The following is a 24,734-nucleotide window of genomic DNA, read 5'->3' as shown; positions in this document are numbered from 1 at the left end:
GATAAAAAGAGTGATCCTGGCTGCATCGTATTTTTTTTCTTTTTTTGCAAAATTGGTCAAGAATTCCTCGATTGATTTAAAACATTTCCCCCCCCTTCTAAAGCTAATGGCTCCATAGAGATACAACTGGTGCAAAGTTGACATTTTTTAGATACATTTCGCTCTTTTCTTGTCCTAATTGATGATGTCATCCTCCTCCTGCTTCTTCTTCTTCTTCAGGATTTCAGCATGAAGCTCCAAACTGTCTCCTGTACTAAATATCTTTCATCAGTTTAATGGCCATCTCCCTTCCATTTTCTTAACATTCTGTTGATTTGGTTCTTTCATTCTGACTTACCGGCGTGTTTGTGCTTGTGCGTGTTCTAATCTGGTGTTGTGTTGCATGCCTGTGTGCGTGGATGTGTTTCTACATCCGTGTGCGTGTGCGGGTGCGTGGGTGTTTTAGAGTGGGCTAACTCCACTGCATGTAGCCGCTCACTACGATAATCAGAGAGTGGCTCTGCTGCTGCTGGATCAGGGAGCTTCCCCACACGCTGCCGCCAAGGTATCCACACAAACACACATAAAACACTCGTGCTACAATGAACTCACCTGGCTTTTGCTTTCAGTGCCATCTCAGATCATTAACAACATTCTGTGTGTAACGTCCATCTGTGTGTGTGCGCGCATCTGATCCTCATTTCCATCCATTACATATTGTGGAGCCTTGTGAATGTGCAGGTTCTCCTTTTTGCCCTTTGAAATCACTCAACCGGCCGGAATTTAGCACATTTTGTCGGCATTTCGGGCTTGGAAGATGGTGATGGTGATGTCGTAAATTACTTTAAACAGTCCACTTTCTGTCTGTTCTAGGGATGTAAGTTGTGTGTTTTCCAAATAAAAAGCCAAAAAATGAGTTTAATTGCTGCTCTTGAAGTTGAAATGTCAAACACACATGGTTAGAGACACATAGTTAAGGAAGGATTTGGAGCAGAAGTATGAGCAGAAACCAAAATGTTTGTTTCCCTGCTGATCTACACCCAGCAAGCGGGGACCAAAGCCCGTAAAGCTCATTTATCTTTGCTCTCGGTTTTCCCTTTCTGTCGCTGGCTCGGTCTCCTCCCAACTCTCTCTTTCTTAATCTGTATCTGTCTCTATTTATTCCTCTACTTTTCCTCCTTCCCCTCCCACACTCTTAGTCATTCCTCCCTGCCTGCCTTTACTCTGAGATTCTCTCCGTCTATAAATTGTTTTTCATCTGGCTGGTTTCTAAAGTTAGGGTGCTGGGTCTAATTTAAGTGCTTTTGGAAAGGGATCAATCTGTGTGCAGCGGAGTTGTTGTCTGGAGGCGTTCCCGTACAAATGCGAGCAGTGAGACATCACGGAGTTGTGTCATGAAACATGCTTCATGTGTGATATCTCTGTACTGAAACGGGAGGATCTGAAAGTATGATTTTTGACTGGTGAAATGAGGCTTGTTTTACAAGATTCAGGAAGTGAAATTAGACTTTTATTTAAAGGTTTGGAAGTAATATGTCATAGCACAAACACAGTGACAGACAAACATAGAGGCTCTATAAATTCCACACTTCCTCATTTAAACTAAAGTCGCCCACTCCTCTGTGGAGTTCAAAGCACTCCTGCTGCCACCAGTGGAGTTCCTTACACAGAAAAGTATTCACAGTAAATGCTTTCTCAAAGGTCCTCCTCTCTACAGTAGGTAAAGTGAAGAAACCCAGAAAGGTCACTGGTCGCTTTTCAGCCTCTGTGTCGAGTCTTTTTCACTGTCAACCAACTGACTTTGCGTCTGAGGTATCAGAGGCTCATTCACTGCTCTTTAAGGAGGATGAATTTTCCTAATAATAATAAGCAAAACTATCCTGAAGTCCGCACTGCCTGACAAACAAACTCCAGTCTCATGGTCGTCTATGAATTGGACATATCTGCTGCTATGACTATGTTGGGATGCAAAAATTATGACTTTTTTGGTCAAATATCTGGATCGTGACTTCTCTGTAACCCGTAAAGTCCTCTTCTACACTGAAAATATCACGAGCAGTTTATTATTCTGACTTTTATCTACTCGTCTGTTGACGCCTCTGAGCTTGATTCAGGTTTGGGTTCATTCAGTCTACCACCACGAGTGCAGAAATGTGTGTTTTCTGTCATTTTCTTTACATTTATATCAGTTATTGCAGATATAATGAGCTGGGATGCACGATAATAGCAGCACATCAGTATCAGCCAGTAGAGGCCTTAGAATAAAATGACTGACAGGCAGAAAATATGAAAACAGAGAATAAATAGGAAAACATATGGCATGTCTTAGATGTACGTTGAAGTAGTTTTCTTATTTTGACCTGTAAATCTTTGCATATGAAAAGCACCTACCAGTGGTCCATCATGATAAGAGTAGGTATAATAATACGTTAATTCAACAATAGAAGAGACTGGATGTTCTCTGCAATTAGGTAGAAGGGTCAATATATAATTAAGGGACTTTTGAAGTCCAAGGGATATATCTTGCATATATTTTTATTAAAAGTAAAAATATATAAATACATTTTTTTAATGTTCATATAATCATGGCTTTACAAATTCCATAACTATTTATTATGGAAACAATCATTTATTAATAAAAAATGACTGGATATCACTAAAATGTCAACTAAATATCTGTCCGAATTTATTAACAACCGCCTTCTACTTAGCTAAACAAGGATAAAATGAGCTTATTCACAAATTATTTTTGATTTTGTTCTTTTTATTAAATTGAGATAATCATGACAGATATTTCTTTTTTGGCAAGGTGTCAAATTTTATGTGGAAAATAACAAATTGTATCTGTGTCCAAGAAATCACTTTCAACTAAGTTACTCATTACAAAAACACCTCTAAAAGAAATGTGTTAATTCCAGATCACATGACCTGCTCCACATGATGTCATTTCCTCCTGAAGAAAAGACTGGAAAGACTCCAAAGCTTTCCCAGTTTTTAAATATAAAATAGTGTGTGAGTCAAGTGTGGATTTATCGAATGTTAACAGGTTTACTACAATATCTGTATAAATAACTTTCAATTTTACACAATTGTATATATAATATTTAGAAGAGTCTTTCTGTAAAAATGCCATGTGGTGTTTGGTTATAGGCGGCCATGTTGATTTTAGGCATGAAAACGGCAAAAATGTCAATTATGATACCTGTCAACTATGTTAGAAAAAGTCCCGCAATTATATATTGACCCAGACAACAATATGTGCATATGTTTCGCAATAGGCCAGAATTAATTGGAAAATGTTGAATTTCTGGTATTGGCAATAATCCAATATGGTGCATCCTTAATAATGAAAATGACAGTGTGGTGTAAATGCTGCCATAGTGACCCTACAGCTTCAACCATACTTCAGTCTGCAATGTGACAAACTAATTCCATTTTGATTCAAAATGGAATGAAATACATCACAGAAGAAAACACTTGCTGATAATATTTCCTGTTTTATGCAACACCGAGCATAATTAGACGGTTCTCTATTATATTAAAACGGATAAAATAATACACCAGCCTAACATTTACATCTTTCTCTCCTCCACACCTCAGAATGGCTACACGCCGCTCCACATAGCTGCCAAAAAGAACCAAATGGACATCGGGACCACGCTGCTGGAGTACGGCGCTGACACCAACGCAGTGACACGGCAAGGCATCAGCCCCATTCACCTGGCAGCACAGGAGGGCAGCGTGGACCTGGTGTCACTGCTGCTGGCCAAGAACGCCAACGTCAACGTGTGCAATAAGGTACAATCACTGCTCTACACCAGCTTTACTGTTTTCATGCAAATTTTTACCTGGTCACTCTCAACCAAGCAGAAAAAGACATGAATCCACATCCTGTTCTGTTTCCTGATGAGACAGCATGTTTCAGTCTTGTGTTGTGCTCCCTCCATAGCAGATTTATTTATGTGTTGACGTGCTTTTGGGTGTCTTTTCCTCGTACACAGAGCGGACTTACACCACTTCATTTAGCAGCTCAGGAGGACAAGGTCAATGTTGCAGAAGTCCTTCTCAACCATGGGGCTGATGTCAACCCACAAACAAAGGTACAGCACAAAACAAAGGCCTATAATTCTTTATTTGCAGCCAAAGACTGATCCATCATTGACTTTTGCTGTATATGCCTGTCTTTGTGCCGGATATTTCTGCACAATTTCAGTGTATTTAAGGCGTCGGAAAAATACGCTCACGCAGTCTCTTATCCACAATCATCTCAGGTGCTGCATAAATAAAGGATTGATACCTGAGTGGAAGGTGTTGATGTCTTTATGGATGCACCTCACACTGCAGCAAACACACACACAGAAATGCACAAGAGCTCGTACATGCTCTAATATTAAGTCACACTCCCGTAGCAGGCTGCTCACGTTCACTGAGGCAGACCTGTACTAGCTGAAGGTTAGTTGTTGTGCGTTTGTGCTGACGGGACAGTTGTTTACAGAGGATAGGTTATTCACTCACTCATTTCCATTATCTTTATGCACATACGTGTAATGCAACGATGACATGAAATATGATGCAGTTTTGAAGTGTGCTAAGAAGTGAAGCTTGCACCAGAAATTTTAAATCCTTGCAAAAGAGCCGATTCTTTTGGAAACTGGCACGTAATTATATGAGGCCTTCACTCGGCGTACGTAGGTAACATTTCCTCATCTTTTCCTGTGTTCGCCCTTTCATGTGTGTGCCTCTTCCTCCAACTACTGCCCTTCATGCAGATGGGTTACACTCCGCTGCACGTGGCTTGTCACTACGGCAATGCAAAGATGGCAAACTTCCTGCTGCAGAACCAAGCCAGAGTCAACGGCAAAACCAAGGTACACGGGGGAAAATGAATGTTTTTTAATAGTGTTTAGCTGGGTCAATATATAACCGAGGGACTTTTTAAGTCCATGGGTTATAGCTTGCATACATTTTTATTAAAAGTAAAAAAATAATGTGTTTTTTGTTCATTCTGATCATGTCTTTACAAATTCCATAATTATTTATTATGGAAACAATCACTTATTAATAAAAAGTAACTGGATATCAACTATGTTACAAGCTGTATGTTGTTGTATTTTGCTGTTTTTTTTTTTTTTTTTACAGATTTTCCTTGTTTTGTGAAATTACAGATAATATCAACTAAAATCACAGAAAAATAAGTGCTATTTACACGTTGACAGTAAACAAACCAACAAAAAACAGACCAAAACTGTTGATATTCTCCACATCAAAAGTCTGTATTGTTATAAATGGTAATTCATTCTTTCACACCAGCAACAGCAACAACCTTAAAATGATGCTATTTTTTGCTGTATTCAAATTTGGGGGGAAAACATGTATTTTACAGATATTTGCTATTATTTTGGCAGAAAAGTTATGTACATTAAGCTAAGAAAAATGGCATTTTTTTTGGGGAATTTCCTGTTGTGTTAAATTGTAGATAATAGTAAATGAATAACTGATTTTTTGTTACATGTGTAAATAACACACATAAAATCTACATCTTTACAATGTTATTTTAAAGTACTTTTATAGCATTTCTAAACTGACACATTTTTAATATATTTTACTGTATTTGAATCAGTAAAAAAGTTTTGTGTTGCACAGATTTCTCGTCTTGTTTAATTACAGGTTATATCTAGTGCGTAAAAAGATTTACCGGTACATGGTAACTGCAATGAAATAACACACATAAATAAATAAATAAAAATCAAACAAACAAAAACATAATGTCCACATCCAAAAATCTGTTGTTTTTTTTGAGAAATATTAATTAGTTTTGGGCTTGTTTGTTTTTTTTACAATGTGTGACTGTAAAATTGCTTTTTAAAAATGTTTCACTGTATTTAAATCCACAAAAAATATTTATTTATAGACACTCTTTAAGCAATATTCCACCATTCTAGCATACTTTTATTAGCACTATTGCTGCCATATCTTCGTAATTCTTGTGCACGATTTTTTTTCTTCCTCTGGTCTTACAAACAAATGACTAACTAACTAATTGTATTCATGTCTCTGTGTAGAACGGGTACACTCCTCTACACCAGGCAGCCCAGCAGGGCCACACCCACATCATCAACCTGCTGCTTCAGCACGGCGCCTCGGCCAACGAGCTCACCGTGGTCAGTGCACAAACACACTGGCACAGACACACACTCTCCAACAGGGCTGAAGATTGATGGAATACTAATTGCGTTTTGTGTGCCTGTGCGCCTCCTGTGAATAACTTCCTCTCTGTTTGTCGCCGGTCAGAATGGAAACACTGCCCTCTCCATCGCCCGCCGTCTCGGTTACATCTCTGTGGTGGACACACTGAGGCCTGTGACGGATGAAAACCTGAACACCATGGTGAGACACGTCCCTCATGTCTCAGATAGTTCAATACACATAATCTCTATTGGGTCAATATGTAATTGAGGGACTTTTGAAGTCCGTGGGATATATCTTGCACACATTTTTTTAAGTAAAAAAAAAGAAGTTTTTTTTCTTTGCAAATTCCATAATTATCTAAACAATGATAAAATGAGATTATTAAAAAATGTTTTGATTGTGTTCTTTGTATAAAGTTGAGATAATCATGACAGATATTTCTTTTTTTGGCAACATATCAAATTTTATATGGAAAGTGACTAATTATATCTATGTCCGAGAAATCACTTTCAACTAAGTTACCCATTACAAAAACACCTCTCAAGGAAGTGTGTTAATTCCAGATCACATGACCTGCTCCACATGATGTCATTTCCTCCTGAAGAAAAGACTGGCAAGAATCCAAGACTTTCAGAGTTATATAATATGAAGTAGCGTGTGTCAAGTGTGGATTTATGGCATGTCAACAGGTTTACTACAAAAGTTCTCCTCTGTGATGCATTGAAGGATTCTGAGCAGTTTTCTACCTAAAAGCACTGCAACCAGGAGATACAGACTAAAAATTTGTTAGATTAATAGCAACAGTTTAGTTGTTTGCCACTAAAAACTTTAGATCAGTTTAAAAAAATATCTACATCAAAAGGTATTTGTCTTCAAAGCCACTTGGCTGCTTCTTACTGAGCATCTGTGTTAAACTCAATGGTGTAACTGACTCGTTACCCAAATATAACCTTGGACCAATCAGCCAGCAGCTTACTGTGAGCGGAGTGAGAGTGTAAATACTGCAAATCAGCCAGCAAGTCAGTCAGTCACGCTGCGTCACATGTGTGAAGTTGTCCTGATTAAGACAGAGAGAGGGCTTAGATTGGAGCTTAAGGTTTCTGCTCATGTAGCCGAGGTCACTAGCAGTGATCTGATTCCACATAGTTTGACTGGGAGGAGGGAGGAGGGTGAGAAAATGGGCAGGAGGATGATGACGAGGTGACAGGAGCGTGCAGGGGACAGAGTGAAGAGCCGGACGGAGAGGTCGGCGAGGATTCAGCTCGATCAGCAGAAAAGTGCATTAGTCATAACTGCCTCTGCCTACAGTGGCGTACCTGAAAGATCAAGGTCATTTCCCTACACCTGTGTGCAGTCGATCTATTATTCACTGTGCTGAGACTTCTTGGATCTGCAGCCTGTGGGACGTTTGCTGGTCAGTTATGGGGCTGAAAACGGCCTATAGGATGGTTGCTTCTTGCTGTGAAAGGGGCCACAGCCACGACCAATGTCCATATTAGGAAACATATGTGCAGGGCTCACTCTGCTTGGAATGTAAATGCTCGACTTGTCACTAACTGACTGCAGTTGTCTGAGCTGCAGGTGATATCATGTAAATGTGGGTAATCTTCAAGATATGCTTTCTGATTTTCATATGGAAAATCCCAAAATGTAGCTCAGAGCTCAGTGCTGCAGCCGGCTGTAAACTGTGAACAGTGAGCTGGTGGGGAGGGATGTGGTTTTGTGCTGTAAGAATATCAAGAAGGACGCTTTTATAGCTCAGGCTTAGGATGGCAAGGGGTGTAAATGTTCAGCAAGACACTGTTTATGTCATTATAGTCAAGTATAAACAGTGAACTTGAATGACTACTTGATTTATTGCCAAATGCCAAATAAAAAAAATGCAGCTTTCTTGAATCTAGATCAGGAGTGTCAAACTCATTTTAGTTCCGGGGCCACAAGTGGGCTGGACCAGTAAAATCAGAGAATTAAACCTATAATAACCACAACTCCAAATCTTTCCTTTCTTTTAGTGCAAAAAAAATACATTCTGAAAATGTTCACATTTAAGTAATTATGTTTTTTTTACAAAACGTTATGAACAGTCTGAAATTTCTGAAGAAAAATAAGTTAAATTTCAACAACATTTTGCCTCAGTTTACACATTACAACTTACAGATCACAGTGTATCTACACCTAGTCATCTGGAACTGAACGATATACTATTTTGCTTTATGATCAAAACAACAAAAAAGACCAAGAAAAGAAGACAAAATATTACAAAGATGAGACACAAAATGACAAAAATGAGACAAACAACACAAAACAAAATAAAAAAAGAGACAAAATATAAATCAAAGGAACAAGGCGACAAATTTTTTTTACAAACAACACAAGCGAGACAAAAAATGGCAAAATGACAAAAGCGATACACAAAACAATGAATAAAGCAAAAACACAAGATGACAAAAAAGACAAACAACACAAGTGAGACAAAGAGGAAACACAAAGCAACAAAAACAAAACAATGAAAACATGAGACAAATGACAAAAGAAGACAAAAAAACAACAAAAACAAGAGAAAATATTACAAAAATCAGACACAAAACAACAAAAGAACAACCAACAATGTAGTATTCTATTTTATGATCAAAACAACGTGTCAATGTCTAAAAATTATTTTAAATTTCTAGTTTTATAACTGTACAATTTGCACTTACTGTCTTCTCTTTAATTTTTACACTTTACAAACTCATCTCGCGGGACACTGTGAACCCTCTGGTGGGCTGGTTTTGGACCTCGGGCCGCATGTTTGACACCCCTGATCTAGATTGTCTTTCTCTGAAGTATAATATCACTTTTGCTTATGTTGTTTTTCATCTCTGCAGAGTACATCAGAAAAACACAAAATCAACGTCCCAGAGACCATGAACGAGTTCCTCGACATGTCAGACGATGAAGGTATGTGAAAAGTTTACAAAAACTTCTTTTCATTCTCATTTCCAGTCATCGAGTACTAAAATGAAGTTAATCAATACTCGCAAATGGTTGTTTGTCTTGTTTTAACATCAGTAGAATGCATGATTTCCATATATTCTGTGTTATGTGATGTCGTTTTTCATTAACATGTGCATGTGTATCCAAATCACACAGTTCAGCTCAATGTGCCAGAAACTCTCAGTGAGGACTCTTTTTCTGATGGTGATGAAGGTATTTTGAATCCACTGATGTGTTGTTGGTTTGTTTGGCTTTAACACTTTATCAGAAAAATCCCTGCTTGTAGCTAACAGTCAAGCTTTTGCTCTATTACTCTTTAGCTTTTCTGCTCCTTTCGGTGCAAAATCAGAATACATGCACTCAACAGCCAGAACACCCACTTATACTGACTGTCGTTCTTATTCTTTAGCTATCATGATGTTTTCAACGTATTTACATCCTGGGAGCCAATGAGAAGATCGGATAAAGTAGATATTTCATTGTTTCATTACCCTTGAACCTTGCAACTCCTGTTTCTCTTCACAAACTGACACTGCTGATGTTATTTTCACTAGAAATACATTTGTTATTTTTATCATCTGGCACAACTGTAAGTCTCTTCTTCCATTATTCTTCTCATCAAAGACCCTGTGAAGTGTCATAGAAATTTCCATCCTCTTTAAAAAGAGCTGCTCTAAAAAAATTTAAAGCAAGGTCAGTGTAACTCGGAGAAGAGACCTGCATGCACTCAGTTTGATAATTTAGTCTCACTGTATGTAAAACTATCAACAAATGACACAACACCGACATCAGTTAGCAGTAGAATAGCCCTGCCGAGCCAAACACTGCCATGTTTATGGTACAAGTTGCATTGTCGCTGCCTACTTTGGTCTTTTTGTTTTGGAACCGCAGAACCAACATGCTTGTAAAATTGATGAGCTCGTTCATGGGCTGTTGCTTAGGGGATGTGGAGTTTCTTTGTCAGGTGATACAGCGAGACTAAACACACACACACACACACACACACACACACATATCAGGTGATGGTGGATGTTCTGCAGCCGTATGATGAAGATCCTCATTGGCACAGTGTGTTATCACTACCATGCAGGGATTATAAATACGAGTATCCATGGCCTCGTGTGCTGCCCATAAACTGTTTATACCGTGTACATAATTCATCAGCATTGTACTTGAGCATGGCGTGGCCTTAATATTCACTTTGCCCAATAGCAGGGGGGCTGGTTGCAGTTGACTGTTGTGTTCTCCTTCCTCTTTATTGGGTGTTTTTTTTCATGTTCAGTGTGTGTGTGTGTGTGTGTGTGTGTGTGTGCTTGTGTGAAAGAGTTAGAGGGAGAAAAGAGTTTCCACAACTCTCTTTAATCCTATATGGAGGAAGCCAATCCTATTAAGCCCCAGATTGGAAGGACTGTAACAAGTCACCGAGAAGGTCTCTGGCTGTTGTGTGCTTGTGGCCTGCCTGTGCCAATCACACACTCATCTCATGCTTTCTATAGACCACTGTAGCCTCTAATTGCTATCTATAGAAAACAACTTAACTGTAACTCATCCAAAGTGCCTCCATAACGCCTTAAAGGAGAATCATTGCACTTATGCATACTAAAGGTCTTTCACTGACAAAGTTTCTCTTGCATAATTGTTACAAATGCACTATTCTTGTGCAAGGTTGAGTCACTGTGCAGAAGGAAGGACCAGTTGCTCAAGATTTCTTTTTATTTTTAAATGGCAAAATCGTTGCAGGATGGGGTTGTTTCGTCATTATTTCAGCCCTGTACTCCCAGTTTTGACATGCAGCCAGGACTCCCTGTCTGAGCCCTCAGTGAGAGTTTTCCTCTCCAGAGCTGAGGTTCCCAAGCAAACGACCCTATCAGCTGACTGAGCTCTCCACCACAGCGGTAAACACCTCCAGCGCGGCCCCCAACTTGACGCTCTCGTTGTGGATGCTGTTGACGCGCAGACTCTCCCTCTCTCTCTTTAAATCCAATGAGATGAGCTTTCTTTTGAGCCGCCCGCAGGAGAATTAACCCCGGTGTGGCCGCCAATGTCAGCTGGACTTCTTAGGTTTCACTCCAGCGTTGTGTCCTGTGGTTTTTCGGTGCAGCGAAGAGGCGCAAAAACTTGCCTGAATGCTGTTTCCGTGCGTAAAGACGGAAGACAGAGATGTGCGCATCGGCCGCTAGCGCGCAAGTTGGTCGGAGTGGAGTTAAGTGGTCGAGGTGAAGAGAGGGCAACTTTTTCCATCAGCAACAGAAAGCTGCACTGAATGGACTGCTTAATGCTCTTAGGCTCTCTCTGTGGATTTGCGTTTTATCCTGGGGACGTTTTGGTGGAGTTCTAGAGATAAACTGAAATCACCCAGGGAATATAAAGAGCTGAACTGTGATCAATATGGCTGCGTTGGACAAAGGTAAGTCACTGGGTGCATCAAAAGGAGTTTCAATAGAGACAGAAGAAGAATGTGAAGGAAAGGAAATAGTGTGACTCATCAGGCCTGGTGTTCGTCTATTTTATTGTGTTTATTTCTCCTGCATATACAGAAGGATGACAGTTCACTCAGGATTTGGGTTTTTGTGCTTATTTAGTTTTTTTCTGTTCGAAAGAAGGAAAGGAGCAAAGAAATGCTTTGAGTCTGTAATCTAGAAGATGTTTCACCTTTAAATTATAGGCAACAACAGGAGGGTGTGCGTGTGTGTGCGTGTGTGTGTGTGTGTGTGCGTGTGTGTGCGTGTGTGTAGTGGGGCATCTGAGCTTGAATGGGGCGATGATACATTATTATAGCAGTCGGGAGCCGATTGTTCTCCACTTAAGTCAAGTCAGACAGAAATAGCCAGAAAAATACAGGAAGTTAGATGATCAAGTTAACCACCAAAATAAAACCAAATTATAGCTATGCACTTCATCTTGAATTATAATGTTATACATGCAAATTTTCCCATTTTATTAAGTTTTGGAAAAGGTTGGCATTGAGGTAACAGTGCATTATTCTGTGTTAGTGTTGTCCAAGAACTGCATGTGCTGATGTGATGGCTTCCTTAGAACTTAAATTTGATTAAACTTTATTGTCACTGCACAAAGTACAACTGCTAAAACAATCAAATGCTGCTTAGTATCTAAACAGAGGTGCACAAAAATCAGTAAAAAGTACATTTTATTGCAAAATGTCATTATAAAAGTGTTAAAATATATTACAGTGTGATAAATGCATCTAAATATGCAAGATATATGAATGTCCAAGATGTGTGAGTAATACAATAAGCCTTTATTGCACCCACACAATGGAAATTTGCAGTCTTACAGTACCAAAGGCAACATCAGTAGAAAATATGAAACAAGAAATGAACACTGTTGATATGGCACAGATTCTTACATATGTGGAAATTCCAATATTGCACAGATTCCTTTGAGAGTGGAAAATAAGATCTTAAAAGTTAAATGCAATGATACTGCAAAGATTCTTCCATTAGTAGAACTATTGGTAGATAATACATAAAATATGATACTGTGTTAAGATAAGGAACAGTATAAACAGAGGGGCAAATGTATAAATAGAATGTGCAAGATACAAAATAATCTGCCGATAGATAAATGTGGGAATAAAGATATGGAAAAATGACAGTATTAACAGTGGATCTGGGATAAATATGAATAATGCATGTTTACATTTGTCATCCATCTGTTTACTTGAGCAGGTATTTATTAAATGTTTACAGCATTTTTGTCTCAGTTGTGGATGATGTGGGATAAACGCTACCGTTCCAAAGTTTGTGGTCGCGCAGGCAATTTCACGTTTTACATGCTTTTATTAATGTGCTAACATAATTGCTCAATGGTTTTCTAATCATCAATGAGCCTTTCAACACCATAAGCGAACACAATGTAGCATTAGAACGCAGGAGTGATGGTTGCTGGAAATGTTCCTCTGTACCCCTGTGGAGATATTCCATTAAAAATCAGCTGTTTCCAGCTAGAGTAGTCATTTACCACAATAACAATGTCTAGACTGGATTTCTGTTGAATTTAATGTTATCTTCATTGAAAAAAATTGCATTTCTTTCATAAACAAGGACATTTCTAAGTGACTAAACTATTGTGCGGTAGTGTATATACTATTAAAATAATTAAAAAAAGTAAATATTATGAATAAACAGGCCTACTGAAGAATTTAATTGCTTGTTTATAGTATAATTTAACTTTATTGCTGCTGAGGAATTTACCTTGTCCTGGTTTGAACCTGGAAAGTCAGGGTCTGTTACTAAATCCCCTCCACCACTTGAGTCTATTTTGAAAAGTCCCACAGGAAGTTGTTGCTCTGGGTGTCCTCTGACTTGACGCTGGTGTTGGTGTGTGATCGGAGTGCGGCAGTGTTGAAGGTAGGGGGAGGGAGGGGCTGCGGTGAAGGAGCAGAGTGTTGCAGGCAGGACAGAGCCGGACATGAGGGAGAAGGGGAAACATTGTAGCCGCTCCGGCGGCTTCATTGACCGGCGTGTCATCGTCCACCGGTCCGCCGAGCGAGGTGCGGTGTGGTTCTCTACTTTCTCTCTGCTTTTTTTCCTCATTCTGCTGGTCGTTCTCTGCCTCTGATCGTTATTACACCCTCTGCTGCGCTCGGGGCTGTGAGTGTTTGTGAAAGGAGCTGCGTTTGGTTTTACCGGAGAGCTCCAGATATACCGCAAAGTGGCTCTGCTGCTCGATCTGATGGCATTTCTCTCATGTGATTGTTGTCTAACCTCTGCAAACAGTGTCAGTGCTTAAGCTGCATTTTGATGTTCCGCTGTCAAATTAAGGGAGAAAAGTTGCAGTGGGCTATGTAGTTGCAGTGAGGCAGCCTGTGTGGGGCTTAGTGGTTCTGATGGATCTCCAAGGCCCTCTCTGAGTAGTCTAATCAAATAGGAGGGAGCCTGGTGGAGGCAGTGGGAGCTTGTTTGTCTGTGCTGGGGTGCCGCATCGCCTCTCTTGCCTGGATTTGCTGTTTTTTAGGAGTTGACAGGAGGATTTTTATGATTTCATCCCCTCCACCAGGTGAGGATGCGATGACCGGAGACACGGACAAATACCTGCGGCCTCAGGACCTCAAGGAGCTGGGGGACGACTCCCTCCCTCAGGAGGGCTACATGGGCTTCAGCATCGGAGCCCGCTCAGCCAGGTAGGCACTTGTCATTTATGTCAGATGAAAACTGCTGCACTGATGTCAGCTACTTCACCTAACTCATACTGTTGCATTGTTATGTTTATCTGACTGCATTAACTGAAATGTCATATTTGCCATTGATGCTGTGGTAGAACATAGATTTATGATGCCATATCTGACATCCTGTGTATGCTGCTCCTGATCAGATTATATATGTTTGTATATGATATAAAGCTGCTCTATTCAGGCACACAAACACAATAATGGAAATCGCCAGAGAACGCAGCTGGAAAGTTGCCATCCAATGATTCAACCTGACAAAATGATTCAGCGTTTTATGTGACCTCATTCAAACGCAGGCAAAAATTACAATCGGCCCGTACGTGGTACACCACAAAGAGCTAGAAGCCGATACCTTTTGATGCTCTGGAGCCAACAGCTGCACTTCGAGGGGGTAACTACAGATTCAAACAGTGGAAAACTGGCAGGCCTCAGTGAAAACACATCAGCAGCAAACAGGACAAGTGCTGTGCAGCCCCAGAGTGCATTGTGGCCACGCTGACAGATGGCAGATGCACTGTGATGGCTGGATTGATAAAAAAAACAACGGCACTAAGTGTGACAGGAAGCTGCTAACATCAGCAGGGCACAGCAAACAAGGGAAACATTGAATTAAATAGAGAGATCCCCGGTAAACATGTTTGTCCGATGGGTTGATTTTGGAAAGATTTTCTGCAGAGTTGAACTGAATTGTGTGAGTTGTTGTTTGCAGGTTAAAACTGTGAAATGATGAGAAAATTGTGTCTTTATTGTTCACTACAGATTTGTAGACAAAGTATAACACAGACATGGATGCCAAAACTGTTCAGAAACTTTGCTGCTGTTTTTCTGTAATTGCACGGGTCAATATATAATTGCACGACTTTTTGTAACATAGTTGACATTTTTGCTGTTTTCAGGTGTAAAATCAAACACCACATGGCATTTTTAGAGAACGATTCTTCTAAATATTATATATACAATTGAGTAAAATTGAAAGTTATTTCTAAAGAAAATATAGTAAACCTGTTAACATGCCATAAATGCACACTTGATTCACACACTATTTTATATTTAATAACTGGGAAAGCTTTGGAGTCTTTCCAGTCTTTTCTTCAGGAGGAAATGACATCATGTGGCGCAAGTCATGTGATCTGGAATTAACACACTTCCTTGAAAAACATTAACTTTTAATAAAAATGAATGCAAGATATCTCCCATGGACTTCAAAAGTCCCTCAGTTATATACTGGCCCGTACATACACTAGTGGAAAAGTTTGTGAGCTGAAACAGTGTTTAAAATTGTCGACATGTCTCTTTGCAGGACGCTGTGAAGTGTATAAACTAATTTATTGATCAGTGAATGTGTGATGCTGAGCGAGTTCTTTCCTTTTTTCCTTACCTTTCCGTTTATGACATCGACATTGCATGGTTTGCTTTTCGACTGGGCTGCATAAACACAAACTCATGGGAGAACCCGAGACGAATTCGGTGCCTTTAGAAGCGCGCAAACCATGCAAAAGCACAGCATCAATGTCATACGGTTTAAAAAAAAAAAAAGAAAGCCACATCATGCTCGAATGTCTTCCAAATGCTTTGCTTTTCACTCTTCTATTTTGCTCTTTTCCTTGTTTTCTTGCACCCTGTCCCTCATTCTAGCCCTAGAATCAGGTAAGAAAAGCAGCAGTAGTTGTAGTAGCAGTAACAGTAGGCAGCATTAGCTGTGATTGGTGTCTCCTTCCCCTCTGTGACTCCCTGAATTAGTGTTTAACCCCCCAACCATCCACCCATAAAGCCTCTAACCCAAACCACCATTCATCCATCATATATCTGTGTCATCCAGTGTTTGTGATAGCAGACTTGTCTAGTTGTTGCCGTGTTTTGAGATCATCACCTCCATTTTAGCCGATCCATCACTCACCTTATTTTCTCATCACTCTAACAAAAATCATCATATCTGCAAAAAATGGAAAATGTCTGTATTTTTTCGAAGCAGGTGTGGAAAAGAGGCATAAGTGGGGCTTTGTGTAGCCTTGTGGACTAATCCCCTGACATTTTTGATGTGGCTTGTTCTTAAGCGGCACTTACTTGTATTTTTTTGGAGTGTCGCTAAAAGTGTAACTTCCAGGGATCAAACACATCATTTTATTAATAATCCATCTCATTTGTGGACTTTATTCAGATGCTAGTAATTGGACATGTCTTGGGAATTATTCAGGATTATTGTTGCTGTGAAATTACGGTTTGCAGAGATGGAAACTTTAGAAATGCACTGACTGACACTTGGGCGGCACATACTCGTAGACGGACACATAGATGGATGCTCTTTGAGGCCACACAGATGCCTTCTTAAAACCCACCGATGTATCTCTGCAGATGCTGGATCGAAAAAGAGAAGTGTAGTTTGAATATGAATAGAAATCAATAGAGAGGTGTGAAAAGGGGAAGGAGGGATGAATGTAGCAAGATAGAGAAGAAAATCTTCATTTGAGTGGAGGATGCAGAGTATAGCTGCAACAACATGTCTTGAAAATGGAGCGAGCGGAAGAGATGATGGGGCATCGTAAAGAAGAATGTCACGCAGAAATGGAAGATAAAGAGGACGAGCGAGGGGGACGAAAACCAGAGAAGGAAAATGGAACATCAGGGATGTTTAGGGGAAGAAGAGGAGGATGGACAGAATGAGAAAGAGGGAGGAAGCTGTGAAGAACAAACAGGGTTTTGGGTGAGAACAGAGGAGAAAGGGGGGAGGTCGGGGGGAGCTAGTGCTGCGCTGCCATGCCAGCGAGTCCATTCAGTCTGCACAGAGTTGCTTGGTAACTTCGACGGTGGGGTAGACAGGCTCTGCTGAATAAAGGGCTTCTCTCTGTGCTGAATAGTGTGCCCACTCAAACACGCTGAGCTCTGCATTCCCCCCCTCCCTTCCCTCGCTCACCCATCCTCCCCCCTTTTGCACTCACACGCATGGCACATCAATACACACATACAGTATACACTCAGAGAGAGTCAGGGAAAGAGTTGTCAGCTTTGTCGGCCGGGTGTTATGCCATTTTTTGAGCCCCTAATCGTGTGCAAGCATGCAAAAAAACGCAGTATTTAAATGCCCAGACGCACAATAATATATATTTGAAGTGACTGAGGCGTCGTTTTTGCTCTTCTGCACTGATCAAATCCCTGTAGCAAAAAAAAAAAAAAAATCCCTGAGAGGAGTCTACAGCACTGCATCGAGCCCGAGAGGCTGCAAAAATAGGCACACTTCACCACACACAGCCATAAAGCAGACTGCAGCAAGACGGATAGAAAAGACCAGCTTCCCTTTTTGTGTTTTGCTGCTCTGAAACAGGTCGAGGTCAGCTAATCTTAGAATAAAGACGTGTCAGTCTTTGAGCTCAAGTCGGATTAACGGTTGAAATACCTCTGAGGAAATCTTTTGCTGTCATTAACACAAGATCTACGCAGATTTGTCAATTCTACTCTCTCACCTGCCAGCCAGGTGCAGATCCGGTCCGCTGAACTGTCATATTTCATCATTTAGACACTTAGTTGCGTCTGTGTTCGTGACACAACCACACTGTCATGTAGAAATAGTCATAACAGCAGTCTTTGTTGTCCTCCAGTCTGCCAACTTCTCCTCTTTGCCTCTATCTCGTAATGCAAACAAACTGACCACACTGTGACTCTCATTTCCATCTCTGAATAACCTGCTGCAGTATCTGATCCTTGTCTAACTGCGGGCTCTTCCGCCTTCCTACTTTTGGACTCCTTTTGTCCAGAAAAGTACAAACTCGGTTCCCTGGAGGTTACATGTAGTAATGGATTCCTTGCTTTTTGTTTTATGCCGTGTTCCCCGGCCCGTCACTTGTTGTTGCCCGCGGCGCTGGGTTGCGTGGTAACATGTAGCCTCCGCTCCTTCAGTTCGGATAGGTCCAACACACTCAACCGGAGCTCCTTCGCTCGGGACAGCATGATGATTGAGGAGATTCTGGCCCCCACAAAGGACACGGTAAGATCAGTTTCCTACCATCCTTTTCATCTTTTGTTTCTGTTTTCCACTATTTGTCACCCTCTTTACTTTCTTCTCTTTCTCCCAGTCTGGTTCTTTCTTTGGCACCTTTTACTGTGCGCTTTTCAAACTTTCTGTCAATGGCCTGATAAAAAACACAGGCTGGGTAGATTAAAGCAGGGAGCAGGGTGGCATTACTTGTCTTGTACAAAGGTCATAACAGAAGTAGTGTAAATGCCAGGCCTGCTTTTGCCAAAGTGCTGAGGGTGAGTGTTTAGCACCTCGATGAAGAGTTTATTCAAACCTAAGGGCTTTGAGAGGCCCCGGTTTGCTTTCTCATGGAAAACGGCAGTGCTCTGCAGACTTCATCCTGCCTGTCTAGCACTTGTTTTGGTGGTCAAAAGAAAAACAGAAACTGTAACCACTTAGATTCAATAGCAATATTCACAATATACTGTTGGATTCAACATCACCCAGGATCTTAAATTATTCTTAACCCCAATATGCAAATTGTAAAATATATCTTGTTTGCTCCATTAATGGTTGAAGCTTCAGCTGCAGTCATCTATAGTTTGAATGTAGATCCCTATATCATTGGATGATCTCATCGTCATGTTTTCTTTGGTGTAAATGTAATCCTTCAGTGGAACAAATCAGCATAAGTTCATGTGCCTGGACCACATAGAGCCCTCAGTGCAACTTCTGAACTGTCTTTCTTCTTCCTTAAGCTTCAGAGTGTCTGTAAAGACATTTCCTACTTGGTTGATCCGCTCAATAAGGTATAAATGTTGATGGATGTCTGACTCATTCGTCAGTTTTGTTGGTTTTCAGTCACCGTCACATTGGTCTGGCTTCCATTTCTCTTCAGTTTTTGTATATTTGTTTGTTTTGGGTCTCTGCCATTCTCATCTCTTCCATTCGTGCTGTGTTTAGTGAACGTTCGTTCCCATGCTCCTTTCAGTCTACATGAGCCTCATGATTCACTGTTCACATGTATTTATTAAAGCAAGTTTCCAGTTTGTGAGCATAATTGTTGCATGTCTTGACCACTGCAAAGTCATGGTAAGAGATTTACTGGATGTTTCTGGATGTTATTTATTGTTTCTTTTTGTCCTGACTGTGGGGAGACTGTGTAGAGAATTGACAAATGTAGAACTAGAAGCTGTTGAAGCTCATTGTTTCATACCATGCATGACAAAAGAATCAAGAAAAAAGATGGGAGGGAATGTCTACTCAGAGATTTATCTGTTGTCTGTCTTTCTCATCTCCCCATCTTATCTTTACTCGTTTTTATCTTTATTCTTCTGCTCCTTTCTTCACCTTACCCTGTTCCTAAATCACTTACTATTTCTCTTCTCTTCACCTCTATCTTTGGGTCCTCTTCTCCTCAGCACCTTGCTGTGACCAGAGACTACAGTTCGGAGTGTATGCGACGCTACAGCTGGACTCCTGACACCATGGACCACAGCCACAACACCGTGTCCAGCCCCATTCACTCCGGGTAAGATCAGCTGTTCCGTCTCATCCGATCTGCCAGCATACATTTATCAGCATGCAGACGTTTAGAGCAAATGCAAAAGCTGTCGAGCGCGTGTGTATACACAGACACGTAGTGCATGTAAATCCATAGGACTATTGCAGAAATCACACATTTTTATATGCTTACTGCACAAAACTGTATTGTTTTTTGTTCTCCCCCCTCCCGCCAAAGAGTCAATATTCAGCAAATCCTGCAGCACTGATGCAGACAAGGTGCAGGGCTGTGGGATTTCTGCAGTGCCGCTGCTTTACACATTACATTACAGCACACACTTCATCCTCTAAAGCCCTCATGTCATACCACAAGTCTGGAGACATGGTCCAGAAATCTGCCCCCCCCTTTCCTCTCCATGTTCCCTGACATCCTGCTATTTCTGCCGTTACAGACACAAACTACAGGCTCTGCGTGAGCTCATGATACAGCAGCTCGTGTGTCCCTTTTGCATAAGCTGATAACATTTCGCTTTCATGCCATTCGCACACTTTGAATATATGACATCATAAAGTGTTAAGGTCTGCTTTAAATAGACAGTGCTGTCTTTGCACAGAGCTTAATTGAAAACTTCTTTGGTGTTACTGGGATCTGTCATGTGCAGTTTTTGCTTCTTTATTTCTATTTTTGACTCATTATTATCCCCTGTGAGTTTTGTGCGTCTATTTATAATATTTCCGTCATCGTCATGTGTCTTTATTTATTCTGTTTCCCCTTGATTTTTTCTTTCCTACCCAGGTAGTTTTTCTTTCGTCTTCAGTAGTTGTTTCAGATCCCAGCAGTGATTGTGAAATGTTGATACTAAAACTAGGCTCTGGGGGTTTGCCTCCTGCATTGTCTCCATGTGTTTATTTTGCAGCTTCTCCTCCCCGCTCCCTCAGTATGACTCCAGGTGATGACTGAGTCCGCTGCTTTCACCCATGATGCCGCAGTGATGTCACTCACTTCCTCCACCTCTGTCTCCCTGTCATCTCGTCACTGTCTCTTCTCTCTCCAGTCTGTGCTCGTCTCATCCGTGTGGTCTGGTGGTGTTTCATATGCACTGCTTAGATGGTAGAAGTGTGTAGTCGATGTGTTTGGGAGTCTTTCATTGATGTGCCATCTCTCTCTCACTCTCTCACAGTGCACATTAAAACTTCATCTTTGGTAAAACCTTACGGGGATATTTGCAACATACAGTTAAGAAAGAGAAAAGTGCAGAACTAATAGCTTCTCATTTGGTTTTAGTCAGTTCGTAAAAACTGCACAACCAGACTTTTCTATGCCTGCACCCAACCCATCCTTACTCACATTTGTGTCATTGATTATATTGACAGGATGCTAAAACATGCTCTTAATTTGAAGGTTGGGACACCCTATGTAGGTGAAACATTTGTGCAGGTGTTTAATATTTGATCACTGAACGCTGCTTTAGAGTTGCTGAATCTTTGCCAACAATCTCACCTTCAGCCTCAGAACCGGAACTAAACTTTCTGCAGCTTCACTAGCGCCCTGTTTAGTTTCAGACAGTGTTTAATGTTCTAAAGCGAGGCGAGTGAAGGTGAGAACTGCCAAGTTTCAGAACTCAAAGCATCTTTTTTCCCCCCTCTCTATCGTCCTGTCCTTTCTTTTCTTCTTTCTATATCTCTGTTCTTATTTTTTTTATTCAAACTTCTGTCTTTTCCTTTCTTTATTTGGGTGTACGGTGATCACAGCATGGGAATCGTCCTCCTCACTTGTGTCCGTGGCTTCAGTCTATCTTTCTCTTCTGTGAGCTCATTTTTTCCTTCTCTGAAATTGTGCTTTTTAACGTCGCAGGTTCTTGGTCAGCTTCATGGTGGACGCTCGTGGGGGTTCGATGAGAGGCAGCCGCCACAACGGCATGCGCATCATCATCCCTCCCAGGAAGTGCACGGCGCCCACGCGGATCACCTGCCGCCTGGCCAAAAGGCACAAGCTGGCCTACCCCCCGCCCATGGTGGAGGGAGAGGGGCTGGTGAGCCGGCTGGTGGAGGTCGGACCAGCTGGGGCTCAGTTCCTCGGGTAGGAGGCAATGGTTGAATGAAGATTTCCGAATATCCATTTTAAATCCTGACCCTGAGAGTGTAGCTTGTTAAAATTACATTCTATTTTCCCTTTCAGTCCTGTGATTGTGGAAATCCCTCATTTCGGTTCGATGCGGGGCAAAGAGAGGGAGCTGATTGTGTTGAGGAGCGACAACGGTGACACGTGGAAGGAGCACCAGTCCGACGCCAGGCCGGAAGATCTCACCGAGCTGCTGGGAGGAATGGATGAAGGTAAAGTGGAAGTTATTCAGTGTGGTTCAACATTTCCCAACAATAGTTTGTAACACAGTTTTTAGTCTGGTTGAAGGTGAACTGAACCACTTAGAAAAACCTACACGACATCACCCAGGGCTGTATGTCAGCTGGTGACCTAGAAAACAGATTTTCATCCATTTTCTTTTTTTTTTTCAAAGTGTTGAGCCAGTTTAGTGTGTCATCACTTATAGCACCTCAGTATATTTAAAGTCAGAATTTGTATTTAGCGACTACAGTCATTGAAATGTTGCTTCAAATCACAGCTATGAAATCCTATTTTCTGCCTCAGAACTGGACAGTCCTGCTGAGTTGGAGAAGAAGCGCATTTGCCGCATCATCACCAGAGATTTTCCGCAGTATTTCGCAGTGGTGTCACGGATCAAACAGGAGTCCAACCACATGGGTCCAGACGGAGGCGTCCTGTCCAGCAGCACCGTGCCCATGGTCCAGGCCTCGTTCCCACAGGGGGCGCTCACCAAGAAGATCCGTGTTGGCCTGCAGGTACAGTCGGACTCATGGGATTAGCTCAAATTTAATCTGCTCCATGACTCTGCTTTTTTTTCTTTGCAAACGCAGCCCACTGGCTTATGATTTATTTATACCTGACCTATTTTTGGTTGAGTTTCGGATTCTGTCTGACATGCCTGGATCCTTCAGTTTGATAGAAACTTCAGGAAAAGGTCTGACTGAGCATTTCTCGAAGTTGAATCAATTAAATAAGTTGGTGTATGTGTTCTCTGTGTAGGCCCAGCCGGTGCCGGATGACATGGCGAGGGCCATCCTTGGCAACAGAGCCACCTTCAGCCCCATCGTCACCGTAGAGCCGAGGAGGAGGAAGTTCCACAAGCCGATCACCATGACCATCCCCGTCCCGCCTAGATCGGCGGAAGGCCATCCCAGCGGCCACCGAGGCGACGCTGCACCGTGTCTGCGTCTGCTCTGCAGCATCACAGGCAAGTAGACCGGTAGAGAACTAGAGCATGACGACACTGAAGCTCTCCAAAACGCCCCTGCAGGTCCAACAGAGGTCAAAATTACGTAATAAAAAAAAGCTTCACAGTCACTGCATTGTGCTGCATTTGTTAGATTTGTGGCACCAGACATATTTTTTAATCCATTTATTATACATGAGTCACTCTGAATTGAAAAGCCCGAGCTACATCAGGTCTACTTAGATGTCAGAGTCCGCTAGTCGATAGAAAGAAGATGAAGCATGGAGAAGATAAAAGGACGGGGATTATGAAAGCTACAAAAACTGACCAGGCTGGAGAGGCAGTGAGCTCATTCTTTGGCCGCTGTTTCCTGCAGGAGGAACGTCCCCTGCACAGTGGGAGGACATCACAGGAACCACACCTCTGTCCTTTGTGACCGACTGTGTCTCCTTCACCACAAATGTGTCGGCCAGGTGAGACTCACACACACAAACTTTGTACACACTAGACCAGAGCTGGATGTGAGGAATACAAATGAGTATTTTCAGTGTAACACATGAATAAGTTATCTGTTGATTCCTTGTTCGACTGCTGCAGGAAAATATGTTAGTAGTGCTCTGACAGTTAATACTTAATTTCCAACATATCTAAAATATTCAAAATATTTTCTAGTTCCAGTTTCCCAAATGTGTGCAGTTTCTGTTTTACTGTTTTATCACAATCTTCTGAAGTTGACATTTGTAGATGTCATCTTGGTCAAAGACATTTTTTCCCTAGGCTTCAAGTGAAGTTAAAAATTTAGGCAGATGAATTGATAATGAAAATAATCTTTTATAGTGTATTTAGATTGCTGGCTGTGTAGTAGAACACTATGAAAGCACGGCAGTGTTTTTGATTGTTTGCTAAACTGAGTAACTTGTTTATTTTCAGCTGTAGTGAAATACAACATATTATGAGGAAAACCTATATGGAATTTAAATTTACGCAACATTTTCGGTTTAATTTGTCACTTTCTTGCACTATTTGGTTCATTGTTGTGTCCTCACGAGAATTACTCTTATTTTCCTTGGATAGTAAAGCAGCTTCTAATAGCTTTGAATATGAAGAAAGTACATGGTAGTCTTATTATAGATGCAACAATTTTGCAGTCTAAAGAAAACACTTCTGGCAGTACACAGATGATTAAACATGTCAGATTCCAAGCAAAAATGCCAAACAAGTAAACCTGTTTTCTGATATTTTTATGAACCAAATATCAAGCTGAGACAGGAAGTGACAGATTATTCCATAATGACAGTAACAGTAAGTTGCAAATCTTGTCCTACCTTTCGGAAAGTTATGAGGGTTAATATATAACTGAAGGACTTTTGAAGTCCATGGGATGTATCTTGCATACATTTTTATTAAAACTAAAAAAAAAAACACTATTGTTTTTTTATGTTCATTATGATCATGTCATTACAAATTCCAAAATTATTTATTATGGAAACAATCACTTCTTAATAAAAAATGACTGGATATCACTAAAATGTCAACTAAATAACCGTCCCAATTTAATAACAATTGCCCTCTAATTAGCTAAACAATAAAAAATGAGCTTATACAAAAATTGGTTTGATTGTGTTCTTTTTATTAAGTTGAGATAATCTTGACAGAT

The 24,734-nt window shown here is 40.9% G+C and overlaps 1 protein-coding gene across 25 annotated transcripts in view; it reads left to right on the top strand.

The window, feature by feature from the left end:
- ank3a (ankyrin 3a) overlaps positions 1-24,734 on the top strand; it is a 103,047-nt gene that overhangs the window by 50,786 nt on the left and 27,527 nt on the right. For 6 of the 25 annotated variants that reach the window (XM_051960260.1, XM_051960246.1, XM_051960259.1 and 3 more), the window contains exons 17-35: positions 446-544; positions 3,580-3,777; positions 3,981-4,079; positions 4,749-4,847; positions 6,042-6,140; positions 6,271-6,366; positions 9,036-9,108; positions 9,301-9,357; positions 14,164-14,287; positions 15,971-15,982; positions 18,212-18,314; positions 19,043-19,093; positions 19,706-19,815; positions 20,705-20,737; positions 21,643-21,867; positions 21,967-22,121; positions 22,435-22,646; positions 22,891-23,098; positions 23,454-23,550. In XM_051960260.1, coding sequence (XP_051816220.1) covers positions 446-544; positions 3,580-3,777; positions 3,981-4,079; positions 4,749-4,847; positions 6,042-6,140; positions 6,271-6,366; positions 9,036-9,108; positions 9,301-9,357; positions 14,164-14,287; positions 15,971-15,982; positions 18,212-18,314; positions 19,043-19,093; positions 19,706-19,815; positions 20,705-20,737; positions 21,643-21,867; positions 21,967-22,121; positions 22,435-22,646; positions 22,891-23,098; positions 23,454-23,550 — 2,150 coding nt within the window. The remainder of the gene's footprint in view (positions 1-445; positions 545-3,579; positions 3,778-3,980; positions 4,080-4,748; positions 4,848-6,041; positions 6,141-6,270; positions 6,367-9,035; positions 9,109-9,300; positions 9,358-14,163; positions 14,288-15,970; positions 15,983-18,211; positions 18,315-19,042; positions 19,094-19,705; positions 19,816-20,704; positions 20,738-21,642; positions 21,868-21,966; positions 22,122-22,434; positions 22,647-22,890; positions 23,099-23,453; positions 23,551-24,734) is intronic. The other 19 variants (XM_051960262.1, XM_051960264.1, XM_051960261.1 and 16 more) reach the window with 14 other exon arrangements.

Source organism: Acanthochromis polyacanthus, chromosome 15 (assembly GCF_021347895.1).
Source record: "Acanthochromis polyacanthus isolate Apoly-LR-REF ecotype Palm Island chromosome 15, KAUST_Apoly_ChrSc, whole genome shotgun sequence".
NCBI lineage: Eukaryota > Metazoa > Chordata > Actinopteri > Pomacentridae > Acanthochromis > Acanthochromis polyacanthus.
Note: the sequence above shows the minus strand (reverse complement) of the source record. Positions and strands in the feature narration are given on the sequence as shown.